Genomic DNA, 25,908 nt, shown 5'->3' on the forward strand with positions numbered 1-25,908 from the left:
AAAAAGTTGTTCAGCGGTGGATCATCCCACCTCAGTTATGCTCGTAACATTTCTGAGGGTTTCAACGCTTCTCTAAGTGGTTTCACTGCAACGTGGAACGCCGTTCGGACTCGGCTATAGAAAGGAGGTCCCTTGTCATTGAGCTTAACATGGAATCGGGCAACACTCAGTGATAAGAGAGAAGTTCACCAATGTGGTATCACAATGGACTGAATAGCCTAAGTGAGCCGATACATAGCGCTGCCACCTAATCTAACCTAACCTAACCATACTATCGGAAGAACAACATCGATGAATGCAGAGCAGGCGAGGTGGAAAAGGAACTGTTACAGTACAATATAATAGCTATTATATTGTACTGTAATAATTCCTTTAGGACTAGAGAGTTATACAAAAACTGGACATGAGAAGTCCGGTAGACAGGATGGACCAGAATGAAATGCAAAACTAGTGGAAACTCTATCCCCAATACATGAAATCGTAGAAGACGAGAACGAGACAGAAGAGATCACAAAAATATCCCTGTCTTTACCAGGGCTGTGGAGCCGGAGTCGGAGTCTTGGAGTCGGAGTCTGAAGATTTTGCTGGAGTCGGAGTCGTAAAAATTTTGCTCGACTCCGACTCCGGCTAAACCACATTTTTTGAAACACTTCACATTTTTGTAACTAAGCAAGTTTTTACGCAAATTAGTTTCCATTGCGTTATTCATTCGATCGATGTACAGCATGATTGTAAATGAAAATCAACTTCCAATTACGGCTATCTTTTTATGTTTCCTAGAATGTTAGACTAGCAGATGGGCTGGATCAATCCATTTTAATGCACATATCAATTTATTTGAAATATTTCGAACAATCGAAATTATTTTTTTTTTAATTTTATTATAAGGCCATATACATATGTGGAATATTGACAGAAAATTTTTTCAGTGTTGTTTTTTATTGAAAATTTTGTCAAAATGTTATTTCTATAGCAAATTTTTTCAAACTTTTATTTCTATAAAAAATTTATACAAAATTTTATTACTATAGAAATATTTTTTTCTATAGAAAATTTAGTGAAAATTTTATTTCTATAGAAAATTGAGTCAACATTTTGTTTCTATAGAATATTTTGCAAAAATTTTGCAAAATATTTTACAGAAAATTTTGCAAAATTTTGTTTGTTAAACAAAAATTTTTTCAAAATTTTATTTCTATTGATAATTTTATTTCTATAAAAATTTAAGTCAAAATTTTATTTCTATAGAAAATTTTGCTAAAATTTTATAGTAATAGATTTTTTTATTAGAAAATTTGGTCAAAATTTTATTTCTATAGAAAATTTAGTCAAAATTCTATTGTTTCTGTAGAATATTTTGCAGAATTTTATTTACCACACAAAATGTTTTCTAAAATTGTATTTTTATTGATAATTTTTTCAAAATTTTATTTCTATAAGAAAAAATTGTCAAATTTTATTTCTATAGCAAATTTTCCCAAATTTTTTTTTTTCTTACTGATGCTCACTGCTATAAAAAATGTATTCAAAATCTTATTACTATAGAAATATTTTTTTCTATATAAAATTTAGTCAAAATTTTATTCCTATAGAAAATTTAGTCAAAATTTTGTTTCTATAGAATATTTTGCAAAATTTTATTTCTATAGAAAATTTTGCAAAATTTTGTTTGCTACACAATTTTTTTTTTTATTGTATTTCTATTGATAATTTTTTCAAACTTTTATTTCTATAAAAAGCTTAGTCAAAATTTTGTTTCTGTAGAAAATTTTGCAAAATTTTATTTCTATATAAAATTTTGCACAATTTTATTTACTAGACAATAATTTTTCCAAAATTGTATGCTCACAGATACTCACTGCTAAATCGAAAATTGTAGAAATAACTCAAATTTTCAAAATTTTCAATGAATGAATCATAAATGCATTTTTGCGAAATTGTCCAAACAATTATAAATATTTCCCAAATATTGCCCGAGATTTTGTAGAAATCTGATTTGATATTTTATCAAAATGTGGACCTAAATACAAAGTTGTGCATGGTATATTATAATCGGCCCACCCGACTTTAGACTTTCCTTGCATTTTTATTATACCCACCACCATAAAATGGTGGCGGGGGTATAATAAGTTTGTCATTCCGTTTGTAACACATCGAAATATCGATTTCCGACTATATAAAGTATATATATTCTTGATCAGGGAGAAATTCTAAGACGATATAAGCATGTCCGTCTGTCCGTCTGTCTGTCTGTCTGTCTGTCTGTCTGTCTGTCTGTTGTAATCACGCTACAGCCTTCAATAATGGCGCTATCGTCCCGAAATTTGGCACAGATTAGTTTTTTGTTTGCAGGCAGGTCAAGTTCGAAGATGGGCTATATCGGTCCAAGTTTTGATATAGTCCCCATATAAACCGACCTCCCGATTTGGGGTCTTGGGCCTATAAAAACCGTAGTTTTTATCAGATTTGCCTGAAATTGGAAATCCAGAGGTATTTTGGGACCATAAAGAGGTGTGTCGAAAATGGTCCGTATCGGTCCATGTTTTGGTATAGCCCCCATATAGACCGATCTCCCGATTTTGCTTCTTAGGCGTCTAGAAACAGTATTTTCTATCCGATTTGTCTGAAATTGAAAATCTAGAGGTATTTTAGGACCATAAGGAGGTGTTTCGAAAATGGTCCGTATCGGTCCATGGTTTGGTATAGCCCCCATATAGACCGATCTCTCGATTTTGCTTCTTAGGCGTCTAGAAACAGTATTTTCTATCCGATTTGTCTGAAATTGAAAATCTAGAGATATTTTAGGACCATAAGGAGGTGTGTCGAAAATGGTCCGAATCAGTCCATGTTTTGGTAAAGCCCCCATATAGACCGATCTCCCGATTTTACTTCTTACGCGTCTAGAAACAGTATTTTCTGTCCGATTTGTATGAAATTGCAAATCTAGAGGTATTTTGGGACCATAAAGAGGTGTGTCGAAAATGGTATCCATCGGTCCATGTTTTGATATAGCCCCCATATAATCCAACCTCCCGATTTGGAGTCTTGGGCCTATAAAAACCGTAGTTTTTATCCAATTTGCCTGAAATTGGAAATATAGAGGTATTTGAGGACCATAAAAAGGTTTGCCGAAAATGGTGCCCATAGGTCCATGTTTTGGCATAGCCCCCATATAGACCGATATCCCGATTTTGCTTCTAGAGCTTCTAGAAACTATATTTACCATCCGATTTGCCTGAAATTGGAAATCTAGATGTATTTGAGGACCATAAAAAGGTGTGCCGAAAATGGTGCTCATCGGTCCATGTTTTGATATAGCCCCCATAGAGACTGATCTCCCGATTTTGCTTCTTGGGCTTCTAGAAACTATATTTTCTATCCGATTTTCCTGAAATTGAAAATCTATAGTTCTTTTGGGACCATAAAAAGGTGTGCCGGAAACGTGTGCCGAAAATGGTGCCCATTTTTTGGTATAGCCCCCATATAGACTGATCTCTCGATTTTTACTTCTTGGGCGTCTAGAGACTATATTTTCTAGCCGATTTGTTTGAAATTGAAAATCTGGAGGTATTTTAAGATCACAAATATGTGAGTAGCAAATGGTGCCTATCGGTCCATATTTTGGTGTAGCCCCCATATACACCGATCTCCCGGCTTTATTTCTTGGGCTTCTAGAATCCGTAGTTTTTATCCGATTTGCTGGAAATTAGTAATCTATAATGAAATTTTAGACAAACGAAATTTCCTTTTCTTATAAAGTATTTTCGTTTATTCAACGATTGTCTCTAAAACTTGGGTCAAAAGAAAACTTTGCTTGTCTAAAATTACGTTTCTCAAAAAAGAAAACACTTCTCTCAGGGTATAGCAGGCGCACTGATCATGAAAATTGCTTCAAACTGAAAGTAAAATATCCAGATTTTACTCATCGTATTTAAATAATGGCGGGAAAAAATCTACATATTTAAGATTTTATCTCAAGGCGTAATTTCATCATATACACGATATGTTTATAATTTCTCTAAAACTCAAACAAAATTGGTTCTCATAAATCCAGAATCTGATCTGGTCTTCATAGGTAGAATCTTTAAAGTTTGTCTTCGGGAACTGACTTGCTTGGGAGAAGATTTGTCATCAAACCCGCTACAATTCTATATATTATCAAGTAACCCACTACGACGAAGAGTTTTCAAAGTAAACTATCATATTTGATTCATGGTGGTGGGTATTTAAAATTCGGCCCGGCCGAATTTACAGCTTTATATACTTGTTTTTTGTTAAAATTGTGTTACGTCCCATAACGTTAGATTTAAATTTTAAGTACATAGATTTTGTAGAAGTATATACAATTTTGTCTAAATCGATTCAGATTCAAACTCATGCATATGGGAATATAAACCTTTATATAGCTCGCAACAAATTTAAAGGATTTGAGATAGTATCAATAATTTTGGTCCACAAATACATATACTGTTGGAACCTTCTCATATTATGATGGGTATTTATATCATTATTTTATTTATTAAACATTGCCCTAAACTTGAAATATAGAGTTCAATTGGCATCTAATGTGAAATTAAGACCTTTTTTGCACACATAAATAAATACGATACTTTATATCGATCCACTTACGGTACCCCACAATAGAACTACAAATTAGTGGTATTAAAATGAGATTTAGTTATATTACCCGGAGTCGACTCCGGAGTCGGAGTCGAGCTGATGAAAAATGCTGGAGTCGGAGCCGGAGTCGAGCAAAATTGGCTCGACTCCACAGCCCTGGTCTTTGCCACAGGGGAACTGCAAAATGTCTCAAGGAGAAGAAGACATCCACTCCTGAAGGCATACTAGCAGAGGTCAATAAAAATATAGCAACTAAGCGTCTCGAAACCCTACATGTTGTGTACAATAGCTGGCTAAAAATGTGTGTAAAGAACGAAGATTACTTCTTAACTATTAGTAAGGGCAGGCGCGACCAAGCGTCGCCATCGTCTTACAGACCATTGTGCTTGCTGGACACACCCGAAAAACTATTTGAACGACTCATCAAACCAAGACTTGACGAGGCTAGCAGAATTGCTAGAGTTCTGTCTACGAGACAATACGGATTTATACTTGGAAAATCGACACTAGGAGCCCTTAACGAAGTATTAGATGCCGTACAGGCGATACAACAGGGTAGCCACGCCTCAAGATCTAAAAATCTACTGATGACGCTAGATATTAGGAACTTTTTCAACAACCTAATATGGGCAGATGTTATATATTTACACGCTAGAGACAATATTTAACATACCAAAATACTTAACAAGAATATTGAAAGTCTATCCTAAAGACCAAGAAGAATTGAAATATCCTCACGTGCCGTACAAGACTCAATCCTCGGACCAGGAGATCTTGACGTCGTCCCTACGGAGACAAAATAGATCGGAAAGGCTGCTTTCAGCACAGAACAGCAGCTCTGAGACTAACGTCAACATACCGCACAGTATAAGGGGAAGCCGCGTTAATAGCAGCAACGCTCATAATACACCTCAAGGCGATTGAGCTGCAAAAGGTTTACGATTGATACAGAGAATATAATCTTTAGATGTATGACAGAACGTCGAGCGTATGAAACTTGGCATGTTTTTCCGAGAAATATAATTCACAAGATTGTACAAAGTTAGTGGAACTGGGAGGATAAAAGGCGTTCTGTAAAATACGTTCTCCGCAAGAAAATCGTTGAGATGGACACAACGACATGAGAAATGTAAACTTTAGTCTGGAAGCGGACTAAAAGGAGAGATTTAACTTAATTTGATTATGAGTATTTGTACGTTATGTTATAGTGGCGACCTTCTGCGGGATCACGTAGACATACAATACATTGCGATACAACATTAAGTAAAAATACCTATTCTTTCCTTCGGCGAGAAGACTTTTAAGGCAACACATGCATCCTTACCATGGTTTGGATTTATATATCAAGGACAATATTTCAATGTCATTCTGGAAGAGGCATTGCGCCTAAAATTGTACAATATGTGTAATTCCATTCTTGCCTATTTTTTGGAGCGTAAATCACTATGGAATTGAGGAATTACCAGTATTGCACAATCAGCTTTATGTTTCTATGCATCCATAGTAGTAATTTGGACGAAAAAAATTATCCAAATGACATGTCAAGGAGTCCTTCATTGACAAGAGATATACCACATTTGTCCATTGCTATGCTTGGTTTCACATTTCATTGTGAAACATAAAATTCAACGCATTATCAAGCTTCACACAAAATTGAAATTGATGGTGGGATGACCGATGACAAATCTCTTGCTGCGATGCGAAATGTAAATGACAATATCATCATTTCGTATGCAACCGCCTGGATTTCGTGCGGAATGTGTGAAAAGAAATAAAAAACAAATTTCAACTGCAAAATTAATTGTACAATGGTTCACTGTGGTATGAATACGAAAAAAATAGGAGAAATGGAAACAATTTAGAGGAGTTATGAATAGGATAATGTAGAATGTGAGCCAACTTAAAGAATCTGCATATGAAAAGGAATTCATAGTGCACGCCGATTTGGGTAAATAAGAACGGGAGATAAAAAAGGCGATGTGGACCAATGCAATGGTCGCAAGGGCGACGAAAATTATGGGGTGACCCAGATAAGAAAAATACTGCAGAACTATTCAAAGAGCACCTACAATTGAGAGTATATATGTGCGGAATAGGAGCGGCAGAGGATGGCACATGTTGGGAGTATTTTTAAGGTGATGAGTTAGGCAAAGAGTGAGGGAGCCACCGTGGTGGAATGGTTAGCATACCCGCCTTGCATACACAGGGTCGTGGATTCAAATCCAGTTTGGACCAAACACCAAAAAGTTTTTCAGTTTACACCATACCCAAAAAGTTTTTCAGCGGTGGATTATCCCACGTCAAAAATGCTGGTGACATTTCTGAGTTTTTCAAAGCTTCTCTCACTGCAATGTGGAACGCCGTTCGGACTCTGCTATAAAAAGGAGTTCCCTTGTCATTGAGCTTAACATAGAATTGGGTATCACTCAGTGATAAGAGAGAAGTTCACCAATGTGGTATCACAATGGACTGAATAGTCTAAGTGAGCCTGATACATCGGGCTGCCACCTAACCTAACCTAACCTAACCATTAGAGACACAGAGTTTCTGGAATAAAAGAAGGGCACGATGAACAGGAGAAGTTAGAGCGCACAATAAGCCGAATAATGGCTTAGATGTATGTCAGCCTGTTTCCAAACTAACCGAACCTAACCCAGACAAAGACATCTTTCCCGATCGACAAATCAACGGCTATTATAGTTTCCGAAGGCCTGCTTTTAACTCTTCACGATGATACTAAAGAGATATTAACTATAAATGAATAGAGATTATCCATAGAAACTAGTTTGTACTCTACTTGTATAAAAAGTAGATTATAAAATATTTTCTATCAATAAAACCTCATGGATTAATATATTACCAATTTTTAGTACCTCCAAGATTATTTGCTAATTAGAATTTTTGCTAGGCTAACCAATATCAAGCGTCTATCAAAATAGATGTTTTTTATGAGTTCATACCACTGTGTTGCCAAATAATTTATTTTTAGGTTTGGTGAGAATTTATTAGCCCTCTCAGTTTGCAAAATAAATAATTATTTATTACAGTCAACGGCGTTTCAGTAACAGCTGGTATTATTGTGGTTATTATTACTGCTCTTCTGTGATTGTTATTACCCATCATTATTGATATTACAGCAGTGACTTAGACATATTGCCGCCGACAGATGTGTGCGGCGTTGGAGTTGGCAGTGTAGAGTGCGCAGTAATTTGATTTAATTGCAATGACTTTGAGTAACGCAGTGTAGTCGTTGAATTTTAGTTATTCAAATGCTTGCGCGTCTCTTTGATTGTCCGTCCGCTATCCATTTGATGCATGTCTTGCATGAATTAAATGAAATGACTGAGGACAGACAGACAGACAAATGAATGGATGAACAAAGAAATCAAAGCGTATCATATCACTGTAATGACATTAAAATATTTGTTGTCGGATTTTTTTCGTTGTTTACTCATTCAAATCGAGTGAGACAAATCTGTTTTTCACACAAATTTAAGATTCAATTATGTTTTCTGCTACTGTATTTTGTTTTATTATCAATTTAGAGGTAAACAATTGTAGACATTATAATTCAGATATCAAACAAATAAATACTGTTTACAAAACAACTCATAGTCCATTGTCGGACTAATTGGAGATATCATACAAAGATCTAAGATTTTTGATTAAAAAACTTTAGCAAAACTATTTTCTAAGTTATGGAGTCGTTCTATACCCACCATCTTTAGCTTTGTCATTCCGTTTGGCTATGGTTACACTAGGCAAATATTTGACCAAAATGAGTGTCAAACATTTTTCCAGAACAATTCTCCAAATATCTAGATACGGTTTTTGAAAAATAATTCTATCATGATGTTATATATCCAATATGAGGTAAAAATTTCCGCTGGTTTGGCTGTGACAACGGATTCTTTTTAGATTTCCGTCAAATATTTGCCCAGTGTGGCCATAGCATAACACATCGAAATATTGCTATAAGACCCCATGTAGTATAACATATATATTCTGAGTCGTCTTGAAATTCTGAGTTGATCTAACCATGTCCTTCTGTTGAAATCACGCTAACTTCCGAACGAAACAAGCTATCGATTTGAAACTTGATGTAGGTCGGATGGTATTGCAAATGGACCATACACTGAGAAAAAATATTGTCTGGAGGCCAAAGATTTCATGTCCGTAAAATACGAATGCCTCAGCATAGAAGACGCGTTTCTTTTTTTTCTTGTCCAAAAGGCAATAAACTTTTCTATAAAGTCGTTTTTTCCTTATTGTGATTCGACTTATTTTTACTCCAAACATAGCATACTCTCTACTTGAAGTCGAGTCTGAATTTGAAAATTTAAGTTGTCGTCAAAACGTTTTTGAAGGACTTTAATTGCATCTGAATAAAACAACAGAAAAAAACGAATTGATTAAAGTATACTTACAATAAAGTACGCAAAACTTAAATTTAAAAGACAATTCTGTCTTAAAAGTATCCTTACTTCATATCTCTTATTCTTTGGCTCGCAATCAATACCAAAATCGTTAGTGTATAGACAAAATGTTTGGAACCGGGCATGCTTTTTTCAGTGTATTTGACCACTTTTACGTATATTGCGGAGCCTATTAGTGAAGCAAATTTCATCCGATCCGGTGTTGTCAGTATATGGAAAAATGCAAAAAATGGTCCATATCAGTCCATACTTATTTATATATATATCCCCCATATAAACCGGTCCCCAGATTTGACCTCCGGTGCCTTTTGGAGAAGCAAAATTCATCCGATCCGGTTAAAATTTGGTACGTGGTGTTAGTATATGGTTTCTTACAACCATGTAAAAAATGGTTCATATCGGTCCGTAAGTATATATATAGCCCCCATATAAACCGATCCCCAGATTTTACCTCCAGATCCTCATGGGGGAGCAAAATTCATCCAATCCGGTTGAAAACGGGTACGTGGTGATAGTATATGGTCTCGAACAACCATGCAAGAATTGCTCCATATCTGTCCATAATTACATATAGGCCCCATATAAACCGATCTCCAGATTTGACCTCCAGTGCCTTTTGCAGAACCAAAATTCATCCGATCCGGTTGAAATTTGATACTTGGTGTTACTATATGGTATCTAACAACCATGCAAAAATTGGTCCATATCGGTTCATAATTATATATAGCCCTCATATGAACCGATCCCCAGATTTGGTATTGGAGCATCTTAGAGGAACAAATTTCATCCGATTCAATTGAAATTTTGTATTTTGTTTTTTGAAAGTTTGTATTTTGAAAGTATATGGATACTAACAACCATGCTTAACTAGGTTCATATCGGTCTATATATAGCCCTCAGATAAATCGATCCCCAATCACACAAAAATTGGTCCATATCGGTTCATAATTGTATATAGCCCCCATATAAAGCGACCCCATATTTCAATTCTGGCTCTCTCTCATTACCGCGCAAAAGTCCATATCGGTTCGTAATTATTTGTATATAGACTTGTCTATAGACTGTCCTATATATACCCTTTTTGTCTAACATATATCACGTGCGGACTGACTTACAATTTAGAATACGATGTTAAGAAGTTTACTTAAGTTGTGGTAATACTTACCACAACCCAAGTAATTCGATTGTGAATGAATGTCTTTCGTAGAAGCTTCTACGCAATCCATGCTAGAGGGTACATAAGATTCGGCCTGGCCGAACTTACTGCTGTACATACTTGTTGTTATTTAATAAGTAATAAATTTTTTTTGTTTTGATATATTTTTTGCTTTTCTAAGTGAAATATAAGTTTTTTTTTATAAAAGTCGCCTCCCAGACGAAGTTTAGCATTATAGCGTTAAAAAATATGTTTAGCATTCTAGGGTTAAAAGCACTTCCAAAAAGGTGCTCACAAATATGTTCTTTATTTGTTTAATCAATTTTTATAACTCGCTTTTTTATATCGGTACTGAAATTGGTCTATATCGGTCCAGAATTTGATATAGCCCCCATACAAACCGTGCGATTTGGTTGCGATTTGCGATCTAGACATCTACACTGAAAAAAATATTGTCGTGAAGCCAAAGATTTCATGTCCTTAAAATACAAATGCGAATTTTGCTTAGGATGGAAGACACATTTCTCTGTTATAAACTTTTTTCCTTGCTCAAAAGTTGATACACTTTTCAATGAAGTCGTTTTGACTTTATTATTAAGTTATTCTCTTTAAAAATGGGTATCTTAACATGAAAGAAATTTTTTTTTACTAAGGTCTACTTGACTTTAATAATTCAGAAATATTCTTCAAAATTAATGAAATTGTCTTTAAATTTGTTGTCTTTTTGCATCTTGACTACAACGCAAAAATTCGTTAAAAAATAGGACATGTTTTTCAAAACTGTATTTTAAAGACTTTTGTCCTTGAAACATGGCATAATTTCTACTTGTAGACGACTCTGAATTTGAAATTTTATGCTGTCTTTATTTTATTTTATGTACTTGTCTTTGATAACACATGAAGACAAAAGATAGAAAAACGAATAAATTAAAATTTGTTTCCTAGAGACAAGTACGCAAAACTCAAATTTAAAAGAGAATTGTGTCTTAAAAATATCCTTACTTTAATTCTCCGCTTCTTTGGGTCGGAAACAATACCAAAATCGTTAGTGTAAAGACAAAATCTTTGGAACAGGGCATGTGTTTTTTTCAGTGTAGGCAATTTTTATGCGATTTGCTTAAATTCAAATTAGTGTAAAGACAAAAACTTTGGAACAGGGCATGTTTTTTTAGTGTAGGCAATTTTTATGCGATTTGCTTAAATTCAAAATATACTAAAGGTCTTTACATAGGTGTGAATCGGTCCATGTTTTGGTATATAGGCCGATCTCCTAATTTGAATTCTTAAGCGTCTACACCCTCAAAAAAAAAACGCTTCTGTAACATATTTTGCTTCAAGCATATATATTTTCAGGATTGGTCCAAACAAAATATTGTTTGTATTGTTCAAACATATTATGTTTCACCTTAGGACATACACTGGTACTAAAAAATTTTAATGAAAGTTCTTTGTGTGGATATATTTTTAAGGCGCCAATTGGTTACTTCCATTATTTTACTTGCAGCATACTCTCTAGGTCTCTCTTTGTGTCCCAAACATAATATGTTTTAACATATTAACATATATGTCCCAAACATGTTATGCTAGTTTACGAACATTATATGCTTGCACTTAAAAATATTGTGTTAAAAAATTTGAGTTCCAAACATATAATTTTTACACCCAAATATATTAAAAATAGTCTTTTTCGTCCGTGTAGACATTCCCATTTCTATACAATTTGTCTGAAATTGGAAATTTAGATGTATTTTAAGACCACAAATAGTTGTTCTAAATATTGTGTATTTGTCAATGTTTCTGTATAGTCCAGTCCCTATATAGCCCGGTCTCAGGATTTGACTTCTTGGGCTTTTGAACACCGCAATTTTTATTAGATTTGTGTCCACATATAATTGTGCCGATGATATATAGGCCGATCTCCCTAATTTATTTTTTTATGGCGAAACGATGCTTTTTCAATCAAAATTTAAAAAAAAAAAAGTATAAAACGAGATTTTTTAATTTTTTCAAAACCAAATATATCCTTATAAGAAAGTTTTTCTCATAAATAAGTAACTCCATATAAGAAAAAATGTTGTGAATTTTTCTGAACTTCTTATACCCGTTATCTTCTGTAATGTAAGTACTACACTCAATTTCAATTACAACTGGGTTTCCTTATAAGAAAAGTTTATTGGATCAAAAGATTTCGACCTTCCCTTAAGGATTTTGATATTGATTCCGAATCAAAGATGTAGATTCTTTAAAATAAAGACATTTTAAGCGACCTATGCTGCTTCAAATCTAGGATCAATAAAATTAAGATAGATATTCCATTTATCGGAAATTTCATTCTCTTTTCGCGGCATATTCATAAAGCTATTTATGTACAAACAAATGATACTTTAAAAATCCAAATTATAACGGGTACATAAACGTACAAAATGTTTTCTTAATTCCAAAAAATTTAAACCAAAGATGCTAAATCCTCAAAATAAGTCTTAGCCTATATTTGAAGCTTTTTTATCTTAAATTAAAAGATTCAATATTTTAGTTATTTTAAGGACGATTTCTTTTAATAAATAATGTGTTTCTTTACTTTAAAGAAAATTTGCCTTAGTTCAAAGATTTACGACGGAGGGACGCAAATTTCCAAAATTTGTGTCCTAAATTTAATAAAAAAAAGATGATGTACAGTGGGAGTAAAGATGATTCAATTTGTAAGAGGAAAATTCCTAGATGTTTTCTACATAAGGAGTTAGCATAAAGGGCCCAAATTTGAGTTATCTATCCCAGCCTGATCTATACTAAAGGCTGGGGAAGTGTTCATTAGCCCGAACCGTAACATGTACAGTCTAGTGTATAGATTTGTATCTTTCATTATTCTATTATTAATTTCATTATTTTATTATATATTTGTCCTTAGTAATTTGTAAATTGTGCATCCTAAAATTTAGGTTGCGTAATCTTTGACATTATGTAAATATTTCTTTCAGTGTACTGAGGAATCTATGACATATCCCCCTAGAGTATGAAGCATAAATGTCTAAAACTTTGTAGCCACATAACAGTTTTTTAAATAGATCACGATTTCAGAAAGATTTGCCTAACAAAATAATAACTATAATTTTCCGAAAGTATTGGGTTACTCAGCCAATTTATTTTTTTTTTGTTGCTTCGCCAAATCATAATGGAATTTTCATGTAAAATTACTGTTTGAATAAATCTCCACAGGCTACAATGGTAGTTTGACACTATCCATCATTTTATTTTTTGGCAATGTACTGTTTATGGCCAAAACCAGGCTGACACCATATTAAGTTGGAATACCAAGTTGGTCGTAGTGATGATTTCCTCCTCCGACATAGTTCATCATCGTGGTTTTTATACAATGCCATAGCATATAGTTTTTGGGAATATAACAACAATGAATTTTTATTTATTTCTTGGGCAATCCATGCTGCTGGTATCCAGGCAAAAGTGAATGTTGTCCATGTCCCAATAAATATCCCATCATTTTTCGCCTACTCCAGCCAGGTTTTGTTTTATAGTAAAACTGAAAAAGCCTGCTTTAAATTAAGCCACTTGGAGATATAAATCTATGGCAATTGCCGGACGATGGGTTAGTCCATTGATGTCGCATCGTCAATAAATCAAATTACGTATTTGATACCCATTTTATATAATAACTAATCTTCCATGGTCTTCCCGAATGTGTACATTCTGCTTCTTTGGCTAAATCCAATCATTCTGCCTCTGCACAAGATACCAATAGGCGCATGTCCACTTGGCCATGCTGTACGAAAAACAATATCACGTATGTCATCACATTTTTATTGTCTAACTACTCGAATGGATTGCTTGTTTTATTTCAAGTGATTCACAATGGGAGAATAATTAGGATTCATATAAGAAAGTGTCGCACATATATGTATCAAACATAAGAAGTTCATATATCCCCTGTCATATGTTGATATGTCCGTTTGTCTGTCTGTTGTAATCACGCTACAGTTTTCAATAATTAAGCTATAGCGCTTAAATTTTAAATAAGCTAGTATTTTGTCTGCAGGCAGGTTCAGTTCGAATATCCTGGTCCAAATTTTGATATATCCCCCATACTAACCGACCCCCCAGTTTGAGTGTCTAGACATCACAGGTATTTTGGGTCCGTAAATAAGTGTCCCGAATATGGTGTGTACCGGTCCATGTTTTGGTGTAGCCCCATATTGACCGATCTCCCGATTTCACATTTTGAGATGCAACACTGAAAAAAAAGCATGCCCGGTTCCAAAGATTTTGTCTTTACTTTAAAAATTTTGGTATTTATTCCGAGCCAAAGAAGCGGAGAATACAAGTAAGGATACTTTTAAGACAAAATTCTCTTTTAAATTTGGGTTTTGTGTATTTGCTTCTAGGAAGCAAATTTTAATTTTTCGCTTTTTCAGTTTTTTTTTTGTTCATATTTTATCGAAATCCTTTAAAAACTAGTTAACGACAACTTTATTTTCAACATTAAGACTCGACTTCCAGTAGTAATTATGCTATGTTTCAAGTAAAAAGCGTCTTTAAAATGAAGTGTTGAAAAACATGTCCTATATTTGAACGATTTTTTGCTTTGTAGTCAAGATGCAAAAAGACAACAAATTTTAAGACAATTTCATTAAATTTAAAGAATTTTTCTGAATTATTAAAGTCAAGTTGACCTTAGCCTATAATTTTTTTCTTTCATGTTAAGATACCCATTTTTAAGTCAAATCACTTAATTATAAGGACAATACGACTTCATTGAAAAGTTTATCGACTTTTGGACAAGGAAAATAACTTTATTTTACAGAAATGCGCCTTCTATGGTAAGCAAAATTTGTATTCGTATTTTAAAGACATGGAATCTTTGACCTCACGACAATATTTTTTTCAGTGTAGAATCCCAATTTCTTTATCAGATTTTGTTAAATATTTTATTTTAGGTCCGCAAATAGGTGTACTGAAAAGTTGTGTATTTGTCCATGGTTTGGTATAGCACCCATACCGATCTCCCGATATGACTTCTTGGGTTTCTAGAAACCGTGGTCTTTATCCGATTTACTTGGAATTGAATATATGAAGGTATTTTAGGCTCACAAAGAGCTGTATCGAATTTTGTTTCTATTGGTGAATTTTTTGCTAAATCTTCCAAATAGGCCGATTTCCCGATTTTATTTTTTGATGGGATATCAGGCCCACTGGTCATCCAAATTGCTCGAAAAATTTTCAGTAAAATTTCATTATACAATTTATTTTAATTAAAATTTCATTATTTTAAAGAAATTTATCCTTACTATTTCGTAAATTGCGCATCCTAAAATTTAGGTTGCGTAATATTTAATATCACGTAAATATTTTTTTTCAGTGTTCTGAGGAAACTACTACATGTGATTCATGGTGGTTCGGTCGAATTTACGACTATATATACTTGTTATACCCTCCACCATAGGATGAGGGGTATATTAACTTTGTCATTAACACATCGAAATATTTCTCTAAGACCCCATAAAGTATATATATTCAGGGTCGTGGTGAAATTCTGAGTCGATCTGAGCATGTCCGTCCGTCCGTCTGTTGAAATTACGCTAACTTCCGAACGAAACAAGCTATCGACTTGAAACTTGGCAAAAGTAGTTGTTATTGATGTAGGTCGGATGGTATTGAAAATAGGCCATATCGGTCCACTTTTACGTACAGCCCCCATATAAACGGACCTCCAAATTTGGCTTTCAGGCCCTCTAAGAGAAACAAATTTCATCCGATCCGGCTGAAATTTGGTACATGGTGTTAGTATATGGTCTCTAACAACCATGCAAAAATTGGTCCACATCGGTTCATAATTATATATAGCCCCCATTTAAACCGTTCCCACGATTTGGCTTTCGGAGCCTCTAAGAGAAGCAAATTTCATCCGATCCGGCTGAAATTTGGTACATAGTGTTAGTATATGGTCTCTAACAGCCACGCAAAAATTGGTCCACATCGGTCCATAATTATATATAGCCCCCATATAAACCGATCCCCCGATTTGGCTTGCGGAGCCTCTAAGACATGCAAATTTCATCCGATCCGACGGAAATTTGGTACATAGTGTTAGTATATGGTTTCTAATGACCATGCAAAAATTGGTCGAAATCGGTCTATATTATATATAGCCCTCATATAAACCGATCCCCAGATTTGACCTCAGGAGCCCATTGGAAGAGCAAAATTCATCCGATTCGGTCAAAATTTGGTACGTGGTGTTAATATATGGCCTCAAACACCCATGCAAAAATTGGTCGAAATCGGTCCATAATTATATATAGCCCCTATATAAACCGATCCCCAGATTTGACCTCCGGAGCCCCTTGGAAGGGCAAAATTCATCCGATTCGGTTGAAATTTGGTACGTGATGTTAGTATATGGCATCCAACAATCATGCATGGATTGGTTCATACCAGTCCATAATTATATATAGCCTCCATTTATACCGATCCCCAGATTTTACCTCCGGTGCCTTTGGAAGAGCAAAATTCATCCGCACTGATTGAAATTTGGTACGTGGTTTTACTATATGATATTTAACAACCATTCCAAAAGCGGTCCATATCAGTCCATAATCATATATAGCCCCCATATAAACCGATCCCGAGATTTTGTCTTATAACCTCTTGGAGTAGCAATTTTCATCCGAGTTAGTTGAAATTTGGTACATTGTGCTAGTATATGGCCGTTAACAACCATGCCTAACTAGGTCCATATCGGTCTATAGTTATATATAGCCCTCAGATAAATCGATCACCAATCACACAAAAATTGGTCCATATAAAATTCATAATTGTATATAGCCCCCATATAAGCGACGACCATATTTCAATTCTGGCTCCCTACGTACCGTGTAAAAGTCCATATCGATTTGTAATTATTTGTAGACTTACTTATACATGCCTTTTTTGTCTAATATATACCACGTATGGACTAACTAACAATTTAGAAAACTATGTTAAGAAGTTTTAAGTTACCACAACCCAATTAATTCGATTGTGGATGACAGTCTTCAGAAGAAGTTTCTACGCAATCCATGGTGGAGGGTACATAAGATTCGGCCTGGCCGAACTTACGGCCGTATATACTTGTTAGTATTTAAGGTAAGCATTCCCTCAGGCCCTGACAATACGCCACTGGGCATTTTCATACCGATAATGCCGGTAATTGATTTAAAATATTTGCATGTTCCAACTTATGTAAATTTCGATTTGTGTATTGAAATGAAAAATATTTGAAATATCCTCCATTGTTAAAAAACAAAACATGTTTCCACTTGACTCCTGAAGCTGTCATATAGACGACGTGTATATTTGTGGCTTTGTGTGTGTTGCCACCTGACTTGGAGCTACCATATGATGACACCAAATTATAGTCTTTTTAGCCTTTGGGATGCCATCTTCAGACACTTTAGTAACCACCAACATTACATAGAGCGGATACAATTGACAATAAATAAAACACTTGTTAAACAGCTTTTTCTCAATTTTCGGAATGCCTGTTGTGTCGCAGGCATGTCCCAATACTCAAAAACCATGAGTGGATTTTTCTATACAAATCCAAAAAGGGGGACGAACCACAAGTTATGTGATTTGTGGTTGATTATCTTGTGTCTGTTTTTTTTTGGGAAGAATACAGGTGAACTCGTAGCTTTTCGTGAAGCATCCATTATTCATTAGGAGACCATAATTACACTCATGCGGTGTGGGAAGCACCCACGTGAGCTATGGGTTTGAATTTCCTGTTACTCGCTGCAACAAAGCTGTAACGCACGATATTGCTCATTCGCAAATTTTGTTCGAGAAATATAATCGTACAGTAGCATGATTACTGCCAGTTTTAATTTAGATACAATTACCCAGCAAAAGAACGCATCGCCAAAAAAAGTAGTGAAAATGTACTTTTAGGATCCGGAAGAGGTGCAAAATTGGCGCAAAAGCGATAAATTCAACATGGGCTTGTTATTTCACTGAACTTGAACCACTTCTTAAGTTGTAATCCGAATTCAGTGTTTTGGATGTGAATTAAAAAGTTGTGATATTTTGCTAAATAAATAATTTTTAAAATTTATTATGATTTTTAAATGCATTCTTACGCTTGTCTAAAGTGTTTGACCTCATATATTTTCAAAAATTCCCTATTTTTTTTAGGATCGATTTAGCATTTTTTCTACAAAATTTAAATAATTTGTAACATTTTTTAACATGCACGCACAGAAAAAACATCTTTGGACATGGTTGCCGCATCAATTTAATGCTTATCTATCTCATGTAATTGTCGCGAAATCCTTGTATTTTGTCTTTGTAAAAATATTTTTCCAGCAGAGAAAAATATATGCTGGCAATAAGCATTTAAATAGTTCTCAAATCTAGCAAAAATGTTCTTTTATTTAACTGATAGAATTTGAGACCATTACATAGTCGGGAAAATCATGTACCTGACCATTCAATTTTTATACCCTCCACCATAGGATGGGGGTATATTAACTTTGTCATTCCGTTTGTAACACATCGCAATACTGCTCTAAGACCCCATAAATTATATATATTCTGGGTCGTGGTGAAATTCTGAGTCGATCTAAGCATGTCCGTCCGTCCGTCTGTGGAAATCAAGCTAACTTCCGAACGAAACAATCTATCGACTTGAAACTTGGCACAAGTAGTTGTTACTGACGTAGGTCGGATGGTATTGCAAATGGGCCATATCGGTCCACTTTTACGTATAGCCCCCATATAAATGGACCCTCAGATTTGGCTTGCAGCTGAAATTTGGTACATGGTGTTGCTATATGGTCTGTAACAACCGTGCAAAAATTGGTCCACATCGGTTCATAATTATATATAGCCCCCATATAAACCGATCCCCAGATTTGGCTTGCGGAGCCTCTAATAGAAGCAAATTTCATCCGATCCGGTTGAAATTTAGAACATGGTGTTAGTGTATGATATCTAACAATCGTGCCAGAATTGGTCCATATCGGTCTATAATTATATATAGCCGATCCCAATCGCACAAAAAGTTGTCTATATCAGTTTAATCATGGTTGCCACTCGAGCCAAAAATAATCAACCAAAATTTTATTTCTATAGAAAATTTTGTCAAAATTTTATTTCTTAAGTAATTCGATTGTGGATGTCAGTGTTTAGAAGAAGTTTCAACGCAATCTATGGTGGAGGTTACATAAGCTTCGGCCTGGCCGAACTTACGGCCGTATATACTTGTTATAATTATACTAGCTGGGCCCGGTCCGCGTTACGGGCAGCAAGAGTTATTCTTACCTTGAATTAAATTAATCAATACACAAAACAAGAGAAGACAAAATGAATTGAATCGTCCGCAAAATACGGCTTTATCCTTCAAACACAATAAATAGACTGATTGATTTTTACCTCAAACATGTTTCAAGAGAAAATGTTATTTTTGTGTGGTGACCGTGTAACATGTTTGTCACAAAAATGTTGTTTTCTCGTCAAATATAACCTGCTTGCCGAAATCAGATACATAATTTTCGAGAAAATAACATGGTTGCGACAACAATGTTACATGGTCACCACCCAAAAATAACATTTTGCTCTTAAAACATGTTTGGAGATTTAGTGCTATTTAAGATCAATGGAAGAGTTCTTATGCTTTCATATGATTTTAAATTTAAATTCTGCAAAAATGTTTTTAGCAAAAATGTTTTTAAGAAATTCTGAACTATTTTGTGGGAAATATGAATGTAGTAATTCTTTATGCTTCATTTGTTACTTTTTTTTCGTTCATGTACCTAATATGAAAGACAATATTAAAGAAAAGTTCCATTAAATTAGGACAAGAAGTTCGCTCTCTATCCCTCTATGGAAAATAAAGTTTTCGTTAACTCGTATTTAAAGAACTTTGATAGAATATTAAAACAAAAAGCTGAGAAAACGAAAAATTAAAATTTGCTTCCTAAAAACAAGTACACAAAGCCCAAATTTAAAAGAGAATTGTGTCTTAAAAGTATCCTTACTTGAATTATACGCTTCTTTGGCTCAGAATCAATACCAAAATTGTTAAAGTAAAGACAAAATCTTTGAAACTGGACATGCTTTTTTTCAGTGTAGGTTTTGTGCATTTTGTGTAAGCGTAAGCGAATATTAGGAGCATACAGCTTTAGATAATTTGCGGACCTGGAAAATTTAACTTAAGCAGTCTGCAAATGTTTTTGGAACAATCTGGTTGGTTGAACAAAAGAAAATAATCGAGTAGGCTCAGCGGTTAAAAGTGTCCATATGTATTAGGTACTTTTAGTTAAGGTATCACAATAGTGTCTAAATGAGCCTGACAATAAATCGGGCTGCCACATTAACCTAACCTAGCTAACCTAGATTTAAAGATACATAGGCCCTCAAAAATGTTTAAAGAAGCCGAATCTTTAGCTCGGTAGAAATATAGAAGATTGTCCAACTACTTGAATACAGATTATTATTTAAAAAATTTGGAGGGTTACGCTAGTAAAATATAAAACACGATGCTAACAGCAATTTTGGTCTTTTCGTCTTTTACCAAAAAATTATAAGTCCGCTATTTGTTGTTAGATTTTTTTAAATAAGGGCTTATTTTCTTTGTAAAAATTTATACGCAAAAAACCTGTTAATTGTTGTTAGCATCGTGTTTTATATTTTATATGAATTTTTATATGTTTTTTTCTGCCACATTTTTACTAAAAAAATGCCGTTTTTTAACTTTTTTAAGCCGCCAACATCCAAACTACTTACCCGATTTGAAAATTTTCTGAGAATGAGTTGTAGACGGCTCAATTTTCTTTAATTTGAATAGTAGTAGGTCAAAGAAGGCGAAAGATATGCTCAAAATTGTAAGTGTACCTCCAAAAATTAAAAAAAAAAGTTCAAAAATTTGTATCTCGAAAACTAATCGACAGAAAATTTTTTAAAACCCATTTTCGTGTTTAGTAGGTCAAAAACAATGGGAAAAAGTATGCTAGAAACAAATAACAGCGAACATTTTGTTATTTGTGACCTAGTGTATTTGAAGCATTTTTATTCAATATTTCAGTAAATTCAAGGACGATTTATTTTGATTAAAAATGTGTTTCTTTACAAAGACATACGGTTTTAATGGAGTGATGCAAATTTCCCAAATTTGTGTCCTAATTTTACTAAAATAAAATTTTGTGGTACCAGGATTATAAACTTTATTTTAACTAAAATTTCATTATTTTAAAGAAATTGGTCCTTAATGTTTTATAAATTACGTATCGTAAAATTTAGGTTGCGTAATCTTTAATATCACATAAATATATTTTTCAGTGTAGGATCACTTTTTTTGAATTTATGTAATTTCGTACGAACGTGGATGTACTGAAAGCGCGATTTTTATTGATTCATGGACGAGACATAAAAACTAAATTAGGATTAAACTGTATAAGAAACATACACTCAAAAAAACTGAACTCTCTATTTCACTAAACCCAATTTAACTTTATTTTAGTTCATGGAATTATTATGCTTGGCGAAAGTTTCCTTCTAATCTAATCTAATAATTTTTTCTGTATATTAGTTAAATTAACTAAAAAACGAGAAAAAATTATACACAAATTAAGCATAAACATTTACTAAATTCGTATTTCTCACAAAATAATTCATTATTTCTTTAAATTTGTAACTTTTGCTACAAATGCGTCCATCATGACCTTCGTATGTTATGTCACTAAAGACATCACGCAGAGAAAAAACATGATTGCCACGATCATATTCGAAGAGCAAAATAATATGATAGGAGCTATTTTTGCGGCGACCATGTAACATTTTCATCTGCAACCATGTTGGCTCAGTGAACATAATTCTAAGCAAAATAAAATTGTTCTCATTTAAAATGTTATTATATTGATAAAAAGAATTTTGTTTGAATCAAAAGACAATGGTCACGATCTATAATGTTATGGTATTCATCAAAAATGTTTTTCTTCCAGTTAAAAGAACATGGTCGCAACCTAAATTGTTATGATCTTTATGAAAAAAACTTTTTTCGTCGTCAAAAAAGGACGCCACTTGAGAAAAGAAATCAGAAAATTAACTTTATATATTTTTATTTATTTATAAATGAATTCATAGTTTATTTGTATTTATAATGTGCAAGCAAAAATCACATATTTTTGCACACACTATTTTGGTTCAATTTCAACAATAAGTAATCATTCCATATTTACTTCGTGCCCATCAAATGTACAAACGCAGACATCATGTAACTGCAAATTAAAATAAATGATACCACATAGCAAAATGCAGAACAAAAAACAGGTAGATTTTTTTAATTACACTTCCCCTTTTTTGTGTTCACATAAAACCACATGCCACTTTTGTTAAATAAATTACCACGAAACATTTCATTTTGCGCGTCAGTCGTGTGTTGATTGACTGACGCGCAAAATGTAAATCGTATGTACCTCCTCAATGTTTTTTATAAAATTCTTTTCGCTGCAAAAAAGTTAAAAAATTAAAAGGTCACAAAAAAATTTACATGGTCTTTATGGCCATGAAATGGTTCTAGACATATCTATACGTAACCTATAAAAATACATTTTACCCTGCAAAAAAGTCAAAAAAATGTAATGGTCAGGTACATGATTTTCCCAACCATTTAATGGTCTCAAATTCTATCATTTAAATAATAGAACCTATTTGCGGCATTTGAGAACCATTTAAATACTTATTGCCAACATACAATTTTCTCTGCTCGAAAACTATTTTTATAAAGACAAAATACATGGTTTTCACGAAAATTTCATGCTCTAGATAAGCATTAAATAGAAGCGGCAACCATGTCCAAACATGGTTTTTCTGTGTGTGATTCTTGCAATTGTGAACTCCAAATTTTTCCTTCAAACTAGAAAAATTTCTTTAAAATATTAATTATGGCTAATAAAATTTCTTGAATTTGTCGAAAAGTATTTACTTATTTTTGTGGTATCGGCGTGATGCCAGCGTTTGTAATACTGTTAAGTTAAAATTTTCTAAAAATATTCAAAATTTTCTAAAATTAACCAAAAGTTGTCTTCCTGGTGGGTTCACTGTTTTTTCAGAGTAACACATCGAATTGTTTAGAATTTAAAACAAATGGACCAAAAGTCAAACAAATTTTATCACGTGAGTGTGTGTGGGAGTAAAAAAACACCCTCGTTAGAAAAACAAAATGAATCGATTTTTCTTAAAAATGTATAAATTTTTGATAAATCTTAAAGAATTGTTCTCTTTCAGACTTAATCCCTTCGAAATCTACAACGCATATTAGCTTTTAGTTACATCTCCGTGGTATGTTTCCTAATTAAAATCAGTGGGAACTGGGATAAATCCAAACAACTGTCAACTCCATATACGAATTTTGCATTTCAACAAAAATCAACTAAATAAGTTTCTGTGGTTTGCATTTCCAAACTTTCAGAGAACAGATAAAAAAAGTTTTGCAAATCTTTCATTAAGTTGTACGATGGGATAGAGCACATGTAAAATAGATTCAGAAGAATTGTGATTACAAAGTTTTTGAGTAAACTATTTGCGGGTTTGGCAAATTAGTAATAAGAAAAAAAAGGAAAAATAATGTAGTTTCTCCTTTTTCCCACAAAATTGCAAAAAATGCAATTCTGGATAAAGTCATATGACGAAATAGATGAATTCAAAAGAACTCCATTATTTTTTTTTATAAAAAAAGACAATAAATGATTTTGATCTCTATTTCTTCATAAAATGCACGATTTTTTTTAATTATGAAGAAGTTTCTTTGGAATTATGCTAGGCAATACCAATTCTAATTTGGGTGATTGTTTGGTATGAACGAAATGAAGAAAACTGGACAAATTTATGGAGGGTCCACTATTTCAACAACCGTTGCACTTAATTTGCATCACTTCTTAAGCTGTGATCCGCATTCAGTGTTTGGGATATTTTTTTGTGATATTTTGCTAATAACTATTTTTATACCCACCACTATAGAATGGTGACGGGGGTATAATAAGTTTGTCATTCAGTTTGTAACTCATCGAAATATCGATTTCCGACTATATAAAATATATATTCTTGATCGGGGAGAAATTCTAAGACGATATAAGCATGTCCGTCTGTCTGTCTGTTGTAATCACGCTACAGTCTTCAATAATGACGCTATCATCATGAAATTTGGCACAGATTCGTCTTTTGTGTGGAGGCAGGTCAAGTTCGAAGATGGGCTATATCGGTCCAAGTTTTGATGCAGTCCTCATATAAACCGACCCCCCGATTTGGGGTATTGGGCTTATATAAACTGTAGTTTTTATCCAATTTGCCTGAAATTGGAAATCTAGAGGTATTTTAGGACCTTAAAGAGGTGTACCGAAAATTGTGAGTATCGCGGTATGTTTTGATATAGCCCCCATATAGACCGATCTCCCGATTTTACTTCATGGGCTTGTAGAATCCGTAGTTTTTATCCAATTTTCCTGAAATTTGGAATCTAGAGGTATTCTAGGACCTTAAAGACGTGTGTCGAAAATGGTGACATTGGTAGTTCGTCTAAAGACGCAACTTTAAAAAACACTTCCAAAAATGTTTTCCTAAAATGTTCCTTATTTTAACTACACATGAAGTTCTTTTAATTAAATTTTTTATAAATTAATTTTTTTGTGGACAATTTTAACTTTTTTGCTTCAAATAGGTTAGAAATAGAGTAAGAATTAATAAAATGGTAAAATTACTCAATTAATTCTAAATCCATACTAGAAAATTTGCGAATTTTTGAAAATATTTGAGGTCAAATGTTTCAGACAAGCCTTAGAATGCAATAAAAATTATAAACAAGTATATATAGCAGTATATACTTGTTTATAATTTAAGTTCGGCCGGGCCGAATCTTAAATACCCACCACCATGAATCAAATATACTACCTTTTCATTTCGGGGGGGTTTGATGACAGATATTTTCCCAAGCAGATCAGTTCAACCAGTACGCTTCCCACAGATAAATGTAAAGATTTTACCTATGAAGACTAGATCAGATTCTGAATTTATAAGAACCATTTTTTGTTTGAGTTTTAGAGGAATCATAAACATCACTTGTAAGTGTGCAAGAAAATGATGAAATAACGCCTTGATTTGAAATCTAAATCTCTAGATTTTCATCCCAATTATTTAAATGATTACGAGAAGTAAAATCTGGAAATTTTTCATTCAGTTTCAAGCAATTTTCATGATCAGTGCGCCTTCTATACCCTCATGGAGGCCTTACCAAATGGACCGATAAAACTAAATCATATACACTTTGTTATGGGTCTAAAATACTAGTATATTTTCAATTTGTGGCAAATCGGATAAAAACAAAAATTTTTAGAAACCCTAGGAGTTAAATCGGGAGTTCGGTGTAATGGGGGCTATACCAAAACATGGAAGCATACACACAGTATGCAGTACATTTAATTGTAATTCTAGAATATAGTCCCCAAATCGGTTTGTAGCCCCCTTACATCAAAAACTGTACCGATACTCAATGTATTCGGCACACCTCTTTATGGTCCTAGAATGCCTCTAGATTTCCAATTTCAGGCAAATTGGATAAAAACTACGGATTCTAGAAGCCCAAGAAGAAAAATCGGGAGATCGGTCTATATGGGGGCTATATCAAAACATGGTCCGATAATCACCATTTTCGGCACA

The 25,908-nt window shown here is 33.6% G+C and overlaps 1 protein-coding gene across 1 annotated transcript in view; it reads right to left on the minus strand.

The window, feature by feature from the left end:
* Nucleotides 1-5,583: 5,583 nt before the first annotated feature.
* LOC142231380 (RYamide receptor-like) overlaps nt 5,584-25,908 on the minus strand; it is a 49,209-nt gene continuing 28,884 nt past the window's right edge. The window contains exon 4 of the mRNA XM_075301994.1: nt 5,584-5,772. Within this exon, the coding sequence (XP_075158109.1) occupies nt 5,584-5,772 (189 nt within the window). The remainder of the gene's footprint in view (nt 5,773-25,908) is intronic.

The sequence above is a fragment of the Haematobia irritans genome, chromosome 1 (assembly GCF_050003625.1).
Source record: "Haematobia irritans isolate KBUSLIRL chromosome 1, ASM5000362v1, whole genome shotgun sequence".
Lineage (NCBI taxonomy): Eukaryota > Metazoa > Arthropoda > Insecta > Diptera > Muscidae > Haematobia > Haematobia irritans.